This window comes from Erinaceus europaeus, chromosome 1 (genome assembly GCF_950295315.1).
Source record: "Erinaceus europaeus chromosome 1, mEriEur2.1, whole genome shotgun sequence".
NCBI lineage: Eukaryota > Metazoa > Chordata > Mammalia > Eulipotyphla > Erinaceidae > Erinaceus > Erinaceus europaeus.
In genome coordinates, this window is record NC_080162.1 from 199,355,509 (window position 1) to 199,373,176 (window position 17,668).

Genomic DNA, 17,668 nt, shown 5'->3' on the forward strand with positions numbered 1-17,668 from the left:
TAAGAAAACATTTCTCCTAAGGGTTAAAGCTCAGGGTGAGGGCACCAAACTCTGATGGTAGATGTGGAGCTATAGCTGTTATTTTATAATCATATAAGCCGATATTACATCACTAATAAAATAATTGTCTTTGAAAATAACTAAATGAGTGATAAGCCTTCAGAGTCAAAATACACGAGGCTGGGTGGTGGTGAACCTGGTGGAAAGCACGTCACCATGCACCAGGACCTAAGATCAAGTCCTCAGTCCCTCGTGGCAGTGGGAATCTTTATGAGCAGTGAAGCAGTACTGCAGGTCGGTCCCTCCGCCCCCCTTCATCTCTATCAATTTCTGTTGGAATGAAGGACAGAGAATGGCAGAAAATGGCAAGCAGGAGTGGTGGATTCACTGTGCAGGCACCAAAGCACCGAGATAACCCTGATGACAATGAACCTGGATACATAAGAAAGAAAGAATACAGAAGGTTTCTTTTTGTTTAATGCATCCATTAGGAATATAAAGTTTACACTGTAAAAACTCGCATTCAAGGGAGCTGGGTGGTGGCGCACTAGGTTGAACATACATGTTACAGTGTGCAAGCACCCAGGTTCAAGTCCCTGGTCCCCACCTGCAGGGGGAAAAGCTTCACAAGTAGTGAAGCAGGGCTGCAGGTGTCTCTCTGTGTCTCTCCCTCTCTATTACCCCCTTTCCCTCTCAATTTCTGGCTGTGTTTATCCAATAAATAAATAAAGATTTAAAAAAAAAAACTAGTATTCAACAATGGGATACTACCCGGTATGAAGGAAAGAGGAGATTCTCATTTCTACTACAACATGGATGGAATTGGAAGGTATCAAGTTGAGTAAAATAAGCCAGAAGGGCAAATATGATCTCTTAGGAATAAAGAAATAAAGGAAGGGAAATATAAGGTGAAATTTTAGATACAGTGTGGTCTATTTCAGAAGATTCAGGGACTGAAAATTTAGTTGGTAGAAAGAAGTTGGAAAAAAAATGTTGGGGAGGGGGGGTGTCCATTTCTGACTTAGTAACCTTAGATAAAAATGTTATTTTTAGTGAATTTTCATCCCTGATACAAGACCATGATATAAGTAATCAGCATCAAGTCAATCTATTTCCTTTAACCCACAAAAGGTCTCCAGTGTTAGTATTTTCCACATATAATATATATTTAGAAAAATTAGAAAAGCAAAAAAAAAAAAAAAGGCAGCAGTGAGCATTCTGCCATTTAATGCATTCTCTAGAGCGACAAGCAGTTGTTGGGTAATTGTGTAGATACCCTAAGGTATCTGCCCACTCCCGCTAGAGCTGAAACCCTAGCTTCCCGGAGTGCCTTGTTTTCTCCACCTCCTTTCCCATTCCCAGGAGAGCTGAAACCCTATTCCCTGAGTGCCTTGTTACCTAGCCAATCCCGTCTGGACTTGCCACTTCCGGTTTTTATCCTATAAACCCACTGCTGCTGCAAGTTCGCTCTTTTTGCTCCTCTCCACGGGACCCAGAAAAGGGCTGGTAGGCTTAGTGGGAGGCAGCCATTTTGCTAGCTCCACGTGGCCTGAACCACTCTACTCTTGCCCATTATAGAGGTGCCCGCGTGAATAAAGATTGGTGTTCCCACTCTGCTCCAGTCTCTTCTCTCACCCCTGCAACACAACCCGACAAGCAGTGGCAGCCAGAATGATATACCTGGTCCTTGACTGCCTTTTGTTTTCTTGTTACTTCAGTTCCCACAAAGGTCAAGGCAGACTACAGAAATCCAGGTTTGCATACTGTATTAACCTGTCTTTAAGTAATAAGATAATTAATTGGGGGGATAGAAGGGTAGGTGATAGCTAGCTCACTGAATGGAGGATGTATTTTATCATGGAAAAGGACCCAAGACTGAGCCCCCAACAGTCACATGCAAAGGGAAAGCTTCAGCAGTTAGTGAGCCTGTGGTATTTCTCCTCCTCCTCCTCCTCCTCCTCCTCCTCCCCCTCCTCCTCCCCCTCCTCCTCCTCCCCCTCCTCCCCCTCTTCCTCCTCCCCCTCCTCCCCCTCCTCCTCCTCCTCCTCCTCCTCCTCCTCCTTCTCTCTCACTCTCTCCCTCTATCTAGAAAATAAAAAGAAAGAAAAATAAATCAGTTATGGGACCAGTGCCTTATAATGCAGGAGGATGAAGGCTAAATGGAGGAGTACTGATATCCATTATTATTAAAAATAAATTAATGGAAAAACAAATAAATAAAGAGAGCTACCCAATTGTTTTGCTCATTCAAAGCAAATGAACTCTTTCTCTATCTCTCTCTCACACACAGAAACACACACACACACACACACATACACACACACACACACACACACATACACACACACACACACACACACACACATAACCAAACTGTTAGTCTGAAAACTATGGTGACTGTCAGAGGGAAACTGGGGCACAGGTGTGTTGAGTCGTACACACAGAAAGAGGTGTGAAAATATATGCCTGGAATCTTATAATTTGCATAATGATGCTAAAATAATAGCAATAAAAAATTTTTAAAAGGGGGGAGGTCCGGAGACCAGTTGCTCTATGGTAACGGAAGATCACAATTTTACTGATACTATCATAGAGAGAGGTGAAATTTGTACCCCTATGATAAAAAGTCTTATATATCAATTTTTCTCTTTAATAGACAAATTTAAAAAAAAAGCAGAGCTGTTTGTCTATTAAAAAGGGAAAAGTTAAAGACTAGTGACATGGTAACCTTTGTTAAAGCAACAGAAGAAGTCAAATTATCACACCTACCTGGTTATCGAGGAGGTTGGTACACCCCTTGTACGCAAAGTGGGCTTCCCCCGGACAACTGGCAAATCTGCGTTTTCTGTACCACCATTCAGATATGTTAATTCCTGAAGCTGTGCTTGCCTGATTTCATCATTATAGTCCTAAACAGAAGACACAAAATGTCGAGATTTATCTCATCTGAAAAATCACAAAAGTGGTTAGAACAAGCAACAAAAAGTTGTCACAATTCACATAAGAAAAATACAAAAGCATTTTAAGACAAAAGACAAGCACATTTTAGTAAAAAAAAAAAGTGGAGGTTAGAAAACTAATTCAGCAGATAAGATTTGATGTTGTCTTAATGAAAATGTATCAATAATTTGTTATATATATAAAAAAAAACAAAAGTATTTTCCCCAAAATGGAAATGACTTACTCTCATTAGTAATTGCTTCCATGGTGATAGTTTTAAAGTGAAAGAATTATTTATAAATTGAAAGACTGGGCCCAGCAAGACAGCTCACTTGGGTGGGCATCTGCATGACACAAGGGCATGACACAAGATCAAGCCCCTTTATACAATATGGAAGTAATTATTAAGCAGGGAATCTTCAGTGCTATGGGGTCTTTCCCTCTTTCTCTCTTTGAAAGAAAGCCCAAAGCAACAGAGCATTGGCAAAGGTAAAAATAATATAAAATAAAAACAAAAGTGAAAGGTATTCTATATAACTGCTATTTGCTCACTAATATTTAATTCAACAGGTCTTTACTGAGCACCAATGACGTATAAGAGAAATGAAGACACCATGGATCCTGCTTTCAAGAAACAATTTAATGAAGGAATATATTTAATTTTTCATATTTTATTCATTTATTTATTATTGGATAAAGACAGAGAGAAATCAAGAAGGGAGGAGACAGAGAGGGAAAGAGACAAGAGAGATACCTGCAGCCCTACTTCCCCACTTTTTCCCCCTGTAGGTGAGGACCGGGGGCTTGAACCTGGGTCAATGAGAACTGTAATCTGTTCTCTTTACCAGCTGCACCACCACTTGGTCCCTGAAGAAATATATTTATACATGCCAATTCCACTGAATTTAAGAACCACAGGCAGGTTTTTTCTGTACATTTCTATTTGCAAAGTATATAAATAGTAAAATTCAATATTTCTAAAATTGAATATATCTTTTTAATAGTAGATAGTTTGGGGAGGAGGGGCACACATAAGAAAGAGTTAGGAGGGCCACGTAAATAATTCAACTGTTGCACACCAGACTTAATGTTTGAGGTCTAGAAGTCCCAGGTTCAATCCCTGAACTACTATAAAGTAGATCTGTGTAGTGCTTTCATTAGTCTGTCTCTCCTTCTCCATCACTAACATAGATAAAAGATAAACAAATCTTTAAAGATTAATCATTTGCACTTAAAAATATACATATAGATCATATCCCAAGTAATTACACATTTTTTTTTTTTGCCTCCAGGATTATTGCTGGGGCTTGGTACAGGCACGAGGAATCCACTGCTCCTCCTGGTGGCCATTATTTACACTTTTTTGGAAATTGAGATGGGGGGCGGGAGACAGGGGGAGAGACAGACACTTGCAGACCTACTTCACCACTTGTGAAGCTTCCCCCCTGCAGGTGGGGAGCCAAGGGCTGGATGCCAAATCCTTGTAATTTGTAATGAGCATGCACTTAAGCATTGCCCAGTCCCCAAATTACACATTTTTTTCCTTCTGGTTTAGCATTTGTACAGAGGAATGTCACTTTTTAAAAAATATTGATTTTGTAGCTTGACACCTTACTATATTGTCCAACCATTTCCAGGAGTATTCTACTGTAATCCTTTGGATTTCATATCTACACTGTTATCAAGTCACTTGAAAATAGTGATAATTTTACTCCATTCTGATCTGTATTGCTCTTTATCCCTTTTTCTTGCCTAATTGCTGTAGCTAGGACTATGTTAAATGCTAACTGAAATAGTAGGCAGGCATGTTTTGTACCCGATCTAAGAGGGGAGGATTTCAGTTTCTCACATTGAGAAAGTTGTTTGTTGTAGGACTGTAGTCAACAGATTATTAATTAGATTGAAGAGTTCTCTGTCAGCCTGCATTATGCTTAATGTTTTGATTATGAAACCATGTTGGATGTTAACAAAAGCTTTCTTTGGCATCTACTGAAAAAGCATGTGGCCTATCGTTTCTCTTTTGTTTATGGGGTAGATTATATTTATTGATATACATATGAATAACAATCCTTGCCTTTCTAGTATAAATCCCGCTTTGGTCATGATACATGATTTTTTAAATATTTATTTAGTTTATTTATTCCCTTTTGTTGCCCCTGTTGTTTTATTGTTGTAGTTATTATTGTTGTTGTCGTTGTTGGATAGAACAGAGAGAAATGGAGAGAGGGAGGGAAGACAGAGAGGAGAGAAATCTAGACACCTGCAGACCTGCTTCACCGCTTGTGAAGCGACTCCCCTGCAGGTGGGGAGCCGGGGTTCGAACCGGGATCCTTATGCTGGTCCTTGTGCTTTGCGCCACCTGCGCTTAACCCGCTGCGCTACAGCCCGACTCCCGATACATAATCTTTTAAATGCACTGTTGTAGCCAATTTTCTAGGATTTTCTTCTACACCCTAGCATCTATCTTCACTGTGGATATCAGTCTACAGTTTTTCACGCTGCATCAGCCTGCTTTTGGTGATGTTGGTTGCAAAGATATCCCTGTGCTCATGAACTGCAAGGATTAATATTAAAATGACTATCTTACCCAGAGTCAAATACAGATGTGACACAATCCCTATCAAGGCTCGACCAAATAAAGGAACAGAAAAGCTACACAAGTTTATCTGGAGCCAGCAAATATCCAGACTTGCCAATGTAACCCTGAGAAAAAAAGAATGGAGACACCACACTTCCTGGTACTAAAGCATATTACAAAGTGATTGTCATCAAAACAGCCAGGCCCGCTTGACAGACACATGGACCAGTAGAACAGATCAGAAAGCCCAAATTAAGGCCCAACATCTATGGATAACTAACGTCATGAGAGATAAAGCCCTGCTACAGGTATCTCTGTTTCTCTTTCCTGTTCTATCTCACCCATCTCTCTCAATTTCTCTTGTTCTATCAAATAGGAAGGAAGGAAGGGAGGGAAGGAGGGAGGGAGGGAGAGAGGGAGGAAGGAGATAAAGAAGAGACTATAGAATATTTAGCATGAGCTTAATATGGGCTTGGGCTTTGTGGTCAAGGCATTCAGTTTTGATAGGTAAAACTACTCTGGAGACCTGACTGGTGGGGAATATTTGCCTTGGCTCGGGAAATGGGATGTTGGAGCTGAACTCTGAGAAACTTAGGTCACAGGCAACAGCACTTGCATGTCTATGTGAATGAATGCCAAGAGAAACTGGACTCCAAGGCTCAGGAAAATTTCTCTGGTTAGTATCACTTCATATGCATTGTCACTTGTTGCTGCTCAGATAATTAAATATGCAGCTCCACTAGGAAGGGATGCCTGGTTTCTCCTGAGTCCACGTTCTGTCCCTTCCCTTCCTTTCCCTTACCTTCCCTTCCCTTCTCTTACTTTCCCTTCCCTTCTTTTCACTCCCCTTCCCTTATTTTGATCTTTATCCTTTCATCAACATCATCTATAGTTATTGAGTGTAACAGAATTTCTGAGTCCTGGGAGTTCTTCTAGAATTATGAAAACCTAGCTTAAGAATTAATTGCACAGAAATGTCAACAATAGGAAATACTGCTTGAGACGTATTCATGGAGTAAGTGAAGTGCTCAGATCATAGATTTAAGCATCAAGATAAAGTAATGGGGAGGAAAAGAAAAGCCTATTAAAAACAGAGCAAGAAGTGTGGTAAGGAAAACAAAGAGATGATGTTATGAAAACCACAGAGAGTCAGTATGGCATTCATGACCTGTCAGGCAGCCAAGCATTAAGTTCATGAGATTCACTAACAATAAAGGCATTATGGATTTCAGAGACAGTTTTAGAAAGGCTGGTGCTGAATACATGACAGAGAAATGGAGAGTGAACTGAGCTGCAAATATATTGGAGTTTACACCTATAGAGTCACATGAGGAAATGAGATGAACTGCCTTTAAGGAAGAAACAGAAGATGATAGGAACGAAGAAACACGAGCAGATCCAAGTAGGAAACAAACGTTCGGGAAGAGTTTCCTAAATTATTTATGATTAAAAATATGAAATCTGATTACTAAATGTTATGGTCATTGTCAGGGCATCACCACTCCTGGGTGACTCTTCAGAGAGAGGCAGAAAGAGAGTGAAAAGATGAAGGTATGGGGTTTGAAATGGGTAGCTTGCGTATTAAAGCAGACACTTTTCCAGGTAAGCGATCTTTCCAAAAACATATGTTTAGTAAGTTATTATTTCTTCCTTTTAAAGGATACAAAAAGAAAAAAAACAAAAACAGAACTAAACAAAAACCTTTGTGCAGTAGAACACATTATGGAGTAAGAAAAATAACAGGAATGCCAATGAAATAGAAACTGAAATGATAATTGGTTTACATTTGCACAGTGGAAAGGGGGAAAGCAAATTAAGACAAGGAAAACAAGCACTAAGATCAGTAGAAATGGCTAGGAATTAAGAGTCATAAATTTCACTACAACTACAGATTCATCTACAAATTAATTTGGTGAGTAATGTGACCTCAGAAGAGTCACTGGAATCTATCACTAATATATACATAGTCCTTTATCAAAGCATGGGGAGATTAAGAGATCACCTGCAAAAGTACATTCTAAACAGAAAATACTACATAAGGAACAAATATCTGTGCAGTTGAAGGTATTAAGTGATGGGATACAAACACGTATGTGGTTAAGAACAGTTTCAAGGAGAAAACCAGTAACTGAGGCCATCTTCAAAAATCTTTTAAAAAACATTCTCTGTGGTTCGGGAGGTGGCACAGTGGTAAAGCTTTGGACTCTTCAAGCATGAGGTCCCGAGTTCGATCGCCGGCAGCACATGCACCAGAGTGATGTCTGATTCTTTCTCTCTCCTCCTTTCTCATAAATAAATAAAATCTTAAAAAAAAAAATCTCTAATTAATGGAAAGTGGTTAAAACAGTACCACTGTGAGATAAGCCAGAAAGAAAAGGCTGCATATGGGATGAGCTCAGTCATGAACAGAAGTTGAGAAATAAGACAGAAAGGAGAAACAAAAAGTAGAACTTGGACTAGGTTTGGTGTATTGCAACAAAACACAGAGCTAGGCGTGGGTGAGGGTGGAGGCTGGCTTTCAGGTATGGGCGCATGAGGATGGAGGAGGTCGTACACTGAGGGTAAGTGTGTTTTGCAGAAACCTGAGAAATGTTCCCCATGCATCAACAATAGTATTTATTGTAAACCATTAATCACACCCATAAGAAAAAAAAAAACACTGTAATCATTGTATTTGTATAAGTACATTTTGAAGCAGACAAGAACAAAATATTCATAGAAGTCACTCGTATCTGAAGCTAAGACTGAATTGAACCAAATGTAGTAATCAGCTGTAAGATTGTAAGTATTTCTTTTTTTAACTTTCTTCTGATATACACTGAGGTAATCACTATAGTTACAATTTTCTTGGACTTAGAAATAATAATGATAAATCAGCAAGGAAAGAAAGTTATATATGATACTTGGCAGACTAAAGAAACTACGTAATTTTTGTATTATAACCAATCGCTGATTAATAACTTTAATACGGTACCTGAAAAGTTAATCGGTTATGACATTACTATCAACACTGCCATCGATTATGAAGAATGGAACAGGGATTAGAATTATGAATGAATGTTGAGCTCAAGAAAGCTTTGTCAAGCACAGACACAAAAATGAGAGAGCGCGAACCAAATGGGTAGAAAGAGACATCAGATCACTGAAAAGGATTTAAGTTAGACAGTATACTAAAAATATAATATGCTTATTTGTGAAATCTATAGTAAGAAGAGCCAGTCTCTCGTATCCTTTTATGGGGATGTGACCGCCTCTGCTCCAGTGTCCAGGTGGTGAATATGAATACAAATAAGGGAATAAAAACAACAGTAGTTTTGTTATCAGAAGAAATTTGTTTTGGAAAGAGAGTCTGTTCTGTTTGCTGTCACTCTATGGTCACACCAAGAGTTTAATTTAAAAGAAAGTGTGGAAAGTAAAAATAAAAACAAACAAAAATCCACGTTCGGCAGCATTATCAATACGAAAGGGTCCTCTGGAGCTGAATGAATACAGAAGACCAGTCAACCAGCAAGTCTAACACTACGGTTTAAGGTGGGACACAGATGGACAAAGTTTTATGATCCAGAGACTGAAATGGCTGTGGAAAGCTCTGTAGGAGTTCAGCTTTCACAGAAGGAATGAATATAGAAACATGGAAGCACAGAACAGAGAAAGCTGATTCTTTATATGCCCTTGGTAACAGTCTGTGCTTGTGTGTAGTAGACATAAGAAATCTTGGCAGAGAATGAAAACGGATTAACATTTTCATGTATTTCTCAGTGAACTCACTGTTTCATGAGCAAAAGGTAGAAACTGGCCAGGTGTTGGAAGTACAATCACTGACCAAGTAGTGGTGAACACTTAGTAATACTGACAGAAAACTGTTTAAGCAGAGCAGGCTTTAAAAGAATAGTATGAAAAAAAAGATACAATTAGCTATAAAACATGAAAGAGGCAGACTTCACAGCCTTGGTTCAAATAAATTATTAAGGAAATAAAGAAAAAGAAACCTCACAACACTCTTGGAATAATGTTCATATGAATCAAACACAGAAAATTAAACAGAAAATAAAATTTTTGAACACAAAAATGTTGGGGGGGGAACTAATGGAAAGAGCCCCTATTCTGAAATAACCAAAGATATATTTTTAAGATGATAAAACCATAACCACAATGAAAATTTCAATAGAGAATTAGCAATGGTAGACCTGACATGGGAAAAGAGTGAACCAATAACTATGGAAAAAAAAAAAAAAGATGGATTAAAATAATCCAGTGTGTGGTCCAGGAGGTGGCGCAGTGGTAAAGCTTTGGACTCTCAAGCATGATGTCCTGAGTTCAATCACCGGCAGCACACATGCAAGAGTGACATTTGGTTCTTTCTCTCTCCTCCTATCTTTCTCATAAATAAATAAAATTTTTTTTTAAATCCAGTGTAAGAAATATAGAGAGGAAAAAAAAAATATATATATATATTACTATCAGAGGTCAGTGGGAATCATTACATGTGTCAACGTATATTGGACTGAAGTCATGACACATTTTTGCACAGAAAAACATTTAAAAAATCATGACTTTTCCAACAACCCAATAAAATAAAAATCCAGCAGAAATCAGACAGTCTAAATAATGGTTGAATTATCCCCACATCTAAAGAAAAAAAAATGAGCCCAGAAATCTAAAAAGCTTAACAATAAATACACACAGTAAAACTGATGAAAATCAAAGAAAAAGTATTGACTAAAGCCATAGGAGAAAAACATTATATCATGTCTAGAACAAAATTCTCATCATCCAAACTAAAGATGCAGGCCTGAATTCAGAACAGATCGCTACTACCTCAAGGAAAACACTGTCAACTTAGAATTACCTAAACTATCCCTTCAGAATGAAATAAAGAAATAGCACGTGGCAACTCTATTCATAGGAAGAAATGAAGAGCATGACAAAGAATAAATGTGTGAGGGTCAAGATAGAAAAAAATAAAAGTATTATACTACAAGCAAATCTATTATGGATTATATACATTCAAAATAATTTATTAATAAATTACTAGTGAATGAAATCCAAGAAACACATAAAGGGGGTTAATATATCATGACCAAGACAGACTTAACTTGCAAATTTGACTTAAGATATGAAAATTAAATAATGCAATGCTATTATTAGCTAAATGAGAAAAAAATATATATCAGTAGATAGAAAAAGCATTAGCAAAATCCACAACTTATTCCTGATAAAAACTCAACAGAATAGATGAGTTCCCACAAATGAAAAAGGGTAGCAAGTATATATATATCTATATCTCTATATCTCTATCTCTATATCTATCTATATCTCTATATCTATATCTCTATATCTATCTATCTATATCTCTATATCTATATCTCTATATCTATCTATCTATATCTCTATATCTATATCTCTATATCTATCTATCTATCTATATATCCTACAGTTAATATCATATTTACTGGGGAAAGACTAGAAACAAGGATGTTCCCCTCCCATTCTATTCAGCAATTCAATGAAAGTCCTTTTAGTGTGTATGAAGGAACACAGACTGGGGAAAGGAAAAAGTACAACTCTGTCAAGGATGACATGATTCTGTGTGTAGGAAATTCTAGTGGTTACATTTAAACCCACGTGAGACAGAGAAAAAAAAAAATACGTGAGACAGAGAAAAAAAAAAAGTCATTGAGAAAAGTGCCTGGTGCGCCAGTCCTATGTATCCTATGTATGATATACTTCTGAGCACTAACACCACGTGACACTGAGGGCAGTTCTAACTCTCCCTATGTGTGTGTGTCTCTCTCTATATATACACATAAATGAAACCATGTGTGAATGTAGGAGTGAGTGCCAGTGTCCACAAGAGTATACCTGTGTATCCATCCATGCATCTAATATCAGGAAGATGACAAACTAAAAGACCAATACATAAAAATGAGTAGTACTGGGAGTCGGGCGGTAGCGCAGCAGGTTAAGCGCAGGTGGCACAAAGCACAAGGACCAGCATAAGGATCCCAGTTCAAGCCCCTGGCTCCCCACCTGCAGGGGGATCTCTTCCCAAGCGGTGAAGCAGGTCTTCAGGTGTCTTTCTCTCCCCCGCTGTCTTCCCCTCCTCTCTCCATTTCTCTCTGTCCTATCCAACAATGATGACATCAATGACAATGATAACTACAACAATAAAACAAGGGCAACAAAATAAATAAATAAATATGTTTTAAAATGAGTTGTACTTATATAGATTAGTAACGATCTGAAAATACAATTAAAAATAATTTCACTTACAAAAGATTAAAGATGCCAAAATTAATCAATAATGTTTAAAATCTTTATGTATGGAGGACAGAAGAGGAGAGAAAGAAAGAGCTTAAGCAACATTGTGGCACGTGTGAGACTGGGGAAGCTAACTCAAGACTTTGCTCACTGTGCCTCCTTCCTTAGAAGTATGTTTCCAGTTACATAAAACCGGGACTATGAAAATTAGAGACCACAACTGAAGGAAATTAAAGAATATCTTCTGAAAAACTTCAAAAGAGACATTTCATTATTATGAATTAATCAACATTGCCTATCAAAACCTAGCAGATTTTGCTTTTTTTTTTTTTGTAGAGATTGACAAATGGATGCCCAAGTATACATAAAAATGTAAAGGACGACATTAATAACAACAACAATAAAAAAGGGGGCAATAAAAGGGAAAATTAAAAAAAAATGTAATGGAGCCAGAACAATAAAAACAATTTTGAGAAAGAATTAAGTCGAAGAACTTATGTAACCTGAATTTCTAACTTTACTACAAGGAAGGAAAGAATATGGTGCTGGCATCAGAACATGAACATAAATGAGCAATGGTATGAAATCAATATAATAAGGAAACTACTGTCTTTTCAACTGACAGGTGCTTGGACTACTAGGTAGCCATATAAAGAAATATTTAATTCTAAACTTGTCTCATGCTCCAAAATTAACTTAAAATGAACTAGAAACAGGATTCATGGTTGAGAGTCAGACACTCCATCCACTGTACCACTTCCCAGGCCACCAGAGACATAGCTCAAAGAGTAAAAAAAATAAATAAATAGGGAGTTGAGCGGTAGCTCAGTGGGTTAAGCACAGGTGGCAGGAAGCGCAAGAACCAGCTTAAGGATCCCAGTTTGAGCCCCTGGCTCCCCACCAGCAGGAGAGTCACTTCACAAGTGGTGAAGCAGGTCTGCAGGTGTTTATCTTTCTCGCCCCCTCTCTGTCTTCCCCTCCTCTCTTCATTTCTCTCTGGCCTATCCAACAACGATAACAAGAATAACTACAACAATAAAACTACAAGGGCAACAAAAGGGAATAAATACATAAATATTTAAGAAATTCAAATAAATAAAATATTTAGAAGGAAACAGAAAAGAAAACCTTTGCAACCTCCACTTAAAAGTTATTTGGGCCAGTTGAGATCCACTGTCAAAGGAATGAGATGGTGGGAAGTACGAACAGGCCATGGCCGGTGCGCCGCTATGTTCCATCGCTGGGGAGCCAGAGACGACCCGAACTGCCCCTGCGGCTCCAGACAGACTATGACCCACATAGTCAACGACTGCCACCTCTCCAGATTCAAAGGAGGTCTCGAAACTTTACATCAGGCTCAACCTGACGCTGCTGACTGGCTACGGAAGAAGGGCAAACGCTAGAAGAAGAAGCACTGTGGCTACCATCTTGGAGAAATGCACTCAACCCTCCTTAACTAAAGGAGTGTTCTGTGCTCAACACTAAATGGATCTGAAATGAAAAGCTCTCCTTAGTTTAGTCCTATTCACAGTTATAAAGCTGCTTTAATGAGTAACCGATTCTCTTTCATCTCTTCTATGGGTATTACATAAACTTCCTAAGGGTACAGTTCACAACATATTAATTCACCCTATCACTTTGAAAATACTCGAAAACTATTTTTTAAAATTTATTTATTTTCACATTCACAAAAGAATGACAAGAGACCACAGCACTGTTCAAATCGGGCATTTGCAGTGCTGAGAATCAAACACGAGACTTCAACCATGTAAGTCTGTGTTCTGCCAGTGAGTTATTTCCTAGATTTAAAATTGTGATTTTCAACTAAAAGAATGGACTGTTATACTGATTTCAGGGAACTAACAAATATACCAACTGTTTTCAGTTTTCAAGTAAAATACTTAATACAATTAATTCCATGTTATGGATTTTCCAGGCACTCAAGATTTAAGATACTTTTTCCCTATCAATACAAATTTTCTCCCTGCAAGTAATAGTCTCAGTGAATGTGCTGAGTATAAAATTCAGTCTCTAAGACTAGCCTGGGGTTGCTAAGACAGCTCTTTGGCAGATGGGAAAACTTTAAAATAAAATTGCCATGAATCAAAGTGTTTAATTTTTCAATCTAGAACAGGCAACAATATAGAAAATTATATGAAGACTCAAACATGGATTTCAAAAAGTCAAACCAGAATACCACTGATAAGCACTGTGCTGACAAAGAACTTGGGCTTCAGGCATCCAAGTGCCACACTCTACCGCAAAATCATCTTCCCTTAGCTCTCTCAATGAAGATAGGCGTTATCTAGCCCCTCATTTATCACATTCGTAGAAACATCAAAGTGTCTGATAATGATTCAAGAAGACTATCAATTATTGCATTTGGGACAGAGACTCAGAGAAGAGCATAGGCCTTGCAAGTATGATGACAACATGCCAGAGTAATGTTCTGGGTCTTTTTTTCTCTCATTATATAAACAGGATAAGCATCCTTTAAAAAAGACTTTTCTTTTCGATTGTTAACAAAACATAAAATACCTGGCTGAAGGCAGCATGTCAGTACAGTGTCTCTCCTCTTCATACTTGTGTTTTGGCCTGCCATTATTTTTCACGTTGTAGCACTGCCATCACCTACTTGTATTTCTCTCTTCCCCTCTTCCCCCACACTATGTATCTGGGGGTAAGGATCTGTTTATTTGCATGTGCTAACACCAAGCAAAATACTTGTATTTGGGCAGCCCAAAGGCATCTGTCATAAGGAATAGTGAATATTAAGGCAATCTGAAGTGTTTAAAATAAATAAATCAATCAAAACTTTGGACTAAGTGTTTACAACTTGAAATGCTGGCTGTTTTAACTTCCTTAACTGCAAAATTAGTGATATTACTTGATTTTCTATAAAAATTCATTACTCCATAGGTACATGAAGAGTAGGTAATTAACAGGGGACAGGGGAGCAGAGATACTAGCAAGATATATATATATATATATATATATATATATATATATATATATATATATATATATATATATCTTCAACACATACAGAACTATGGAATTATTTACGCTGATGAGAAATATCAAAGACAGAAATAAAGGACTTCAAAATACAAATTAACTATTTTTTTAAAAAAGTACTAACAGGAATGAGAAACTTTTTGATTTCTTCTAAAGCATGTCCCATTCGGGCATATGCTTCTGCTGGCGGAGCAAAAACTTCAATGAGAACATGCAGGTCATCATTGAGGTGGAAGTACTTTGCTTCTCCACTTTTCCTCAACTCTTCTTCCTAAAGAAAGAAAAATCATGTTTAAATGGGTCCTTAAGGGGGGGGGAGACAATAAAAATTACCCAGAGCCAATGTGGCATGCACTCACTCCAAAGCAAACACCTAAGAAAAGTTTAAAATATAAACCTGATCCCACCATCCTCTGGTTTGTAATGAACCCCCCCACCCCCCAGGCACTCTACTCTTGGAGTGAAGCTCAATGCCTGCCACCCAGAATGTTCCATCACTGGTTCAGGACTGCAGGTTCTTACTCTTTTCTCCTTCCTGCCTCCTTCCCATGAACATACCCCCTCAGGGACTGCACAGATCTGGACATTCCTCAGCTCCTCAGCCGTGCAAGTGTCTAAGCTCATCTCACTACTGAAATACATCATTTTTAAATTTAATTATTTCATTTAAGTCAGCAGAAAGTGACCACTGCTTGGCCTGGCATTCTCCACCCCTGTGAATGTGTTCACTATATAGGAGATCGTGAGATCATAAACAGGTATTTCCTAAAGGAAGAACTTTGCAGTATTTCTGCACTCCTAGGCCCATGCACTTATTCATATAGTCATTTAAAAAAGTCTGCATATCAAGCACTAGAAAGTGATGACCAAACAGTGCAAAAGTTAAATGAAATATGATTTTACGTAGCTCTGACAATTTTTTTTTTGTTAAGTTTATGGACATTAAAGAGATAGCTCAATGGGGTGGATGTGTGCTTTGTTATACTCATGGCCCACAGAGCAAGGGTCACATGGGAGGAGCCACCACACTAGGAAAAGCTTGGTGTTATGTGTCTGTTCCTCTTCCTCTCTCTCTCTCTGAATAAAAAAAAAAAAGTGGCCTAAAATCATGTATAAGCAAGGCCTAGAGTTAGCAACACACAATTATATATATTGGTTTACATAATAAAATTAGGGAGAAAATTAGATTAAAAGTGACTACAACCTTTGCTACACTATCTTTTTCTAATTGGGCTTCAGTAACACAGCAATGACAGGATATAGGTTTTTATATAGTCTGTTTCCTTTATTAAATTCAGACAGATTAAAATGAGTATAATGACTTTGCAATAACACCATCTAGTTTCATTATAAACCAAGACCTTAAGGAAGTAAAAACCCCTCAGGATTTAAAACGTGAGTCTGAGCTGGGAACTCATCTAATGAAGTACATATTTTACTATGCAGGTGGATCTGGCTTCGAACCCCTGGCAGCACATGGGAGCAGCATGCACAGAGTAAACTTTATAGGCTAAATAGTGCTGTGGTATCTCTCCTCTCTGTGTGGCCCTCGTCTCTATCTGCTACTGAAAAGGAATGTATGGGAAATGCCCCTGGGAACAATGGAATGGAACAGAAAACCAAGGTGGTAAAGCAATAATAATATTAATAAAACATTAACTGAATATGAATCCTTAAAAAGAGATCAGTATATAAAGCATGGAAAAGGGTTAGATACGCTGGCTACAGAGTTTTATAATTTGAGAAAATTAAATGCAATCTCACCTTTAATTTGCACATCATATGGTGCTAAACATATGTAAACATAGGACCATAGAGAAGACTAACAGAACAACAGTCTATATGTAAATGCCTGGTGAAGCAAAAAATGATCATATCACCCAGTACACTGCCTTGTGCATAGTAGACATTCAACAAATGCTAATTTTCTGAATATTTACAGAAAGTGGGTTATAAAGTGAAATAAAATAAAAACCATTTCAAGGAGGGAAGAGCTAATAAAAGTTGTATCATTCGATATATTTTTCTCAGAATTTGTTGAGTATACAAAGCACCATTCATTACAGAAACCAGACCCTCCTCCCCACCTTCTTCACCCCATAGAGACTCCCAGAGGGATGAAAAAATAGGGAAACTTCCAATGGAGGGGATGGGATATGGCACTCTGGTAGTGGGAATTGTAAGGAATTGGGATATGGCACTCTGGTAGTGGGAATTGTATGGAATTGTACCCCTTTATCCCAAAATCTTGTTGATCATTATTAAATCACTAATAATAAAAAAGGAAGTTGAAAAATAAGAAAACACAAAACAGAACTTAGGCTAGGTTTGGTGTATTGCATCAAAGTAAAAGACTCTGGGCTTGGTGGAGGGGGTTCAAGTCCTGGAACATGATGGCAGAGGAGCTAGTAGGGGTTGAATTGTTATGACTGAGAAATATTATGCATTTACCAACTACTGTATTTTACTGTTGACTGTAAACCATTAATTCTCCATTAAAGAAAATTTAAAAAGCACTATTTTTTTAATCAATCTTATCCTTATATGTCTAATCATATTTCCAGTCACCTATGTGATGACCTGCCTTTGATAAATGATGTTTATTAACTGGATTTCTGAAAGATGAACTACTAAAATAAATACTCATTTTTACAATATAATGCCAAATTAATGATTTTAATGAGATAGCAATCGATTCGATTCATAATCAAACATTTTTATTTCTGTCATAACTTTCCACTTGAACAGAGAAGCTGTCTTATGATCAGAGCTATCACACAATTCAATAAGGGAGCAGTTATTACCAGATGATGTTATAGACTAATAATGAAAGACACCACAGTGTTTGGGGAAACACACACGTTCTAAAGT

General features: G+C 37.7%; 1 protein-coding gene across 3 annotated transcripts in view; it reads right to left on the reverse strand.

Moving 5' to 3' along the window:
- Nucleotides 1–17,668, reverse strand: part of KHDRBS3 (KH RNA binding domain containing, signal transduction associated 3) — a 194,311-nt gene that overhangs the window by 83,443 nt on the left and 93,200 nt on the right. For 2 of the 3 annotated variants that reach the window (XR_009552426.1, XM_007521898.2), the window contains exons 4-5: nucleotides 14,922–15,068; nucleotides 2,770–2,909 (exon numbers count right to left, since the gene is read on the reverse strand). Coding sequence is in view for 2 of the 3 variants with exons in the window: in XM_007521898.2 (XP_007521960.1) it covers nucleotides 2,770–2,909; nucleotides 14,922–15,068 (287 nt within the window). In the remaining variant the exon portion in view is untranslated. The remainder of the gene's footprint in view (nucleotides 1–2,769; nucleotides 2,910–14,921; nucleotides 15,069–17,668) is intronic. The other variant, XM_016187590.2, reaches the window with a different exon arrangement.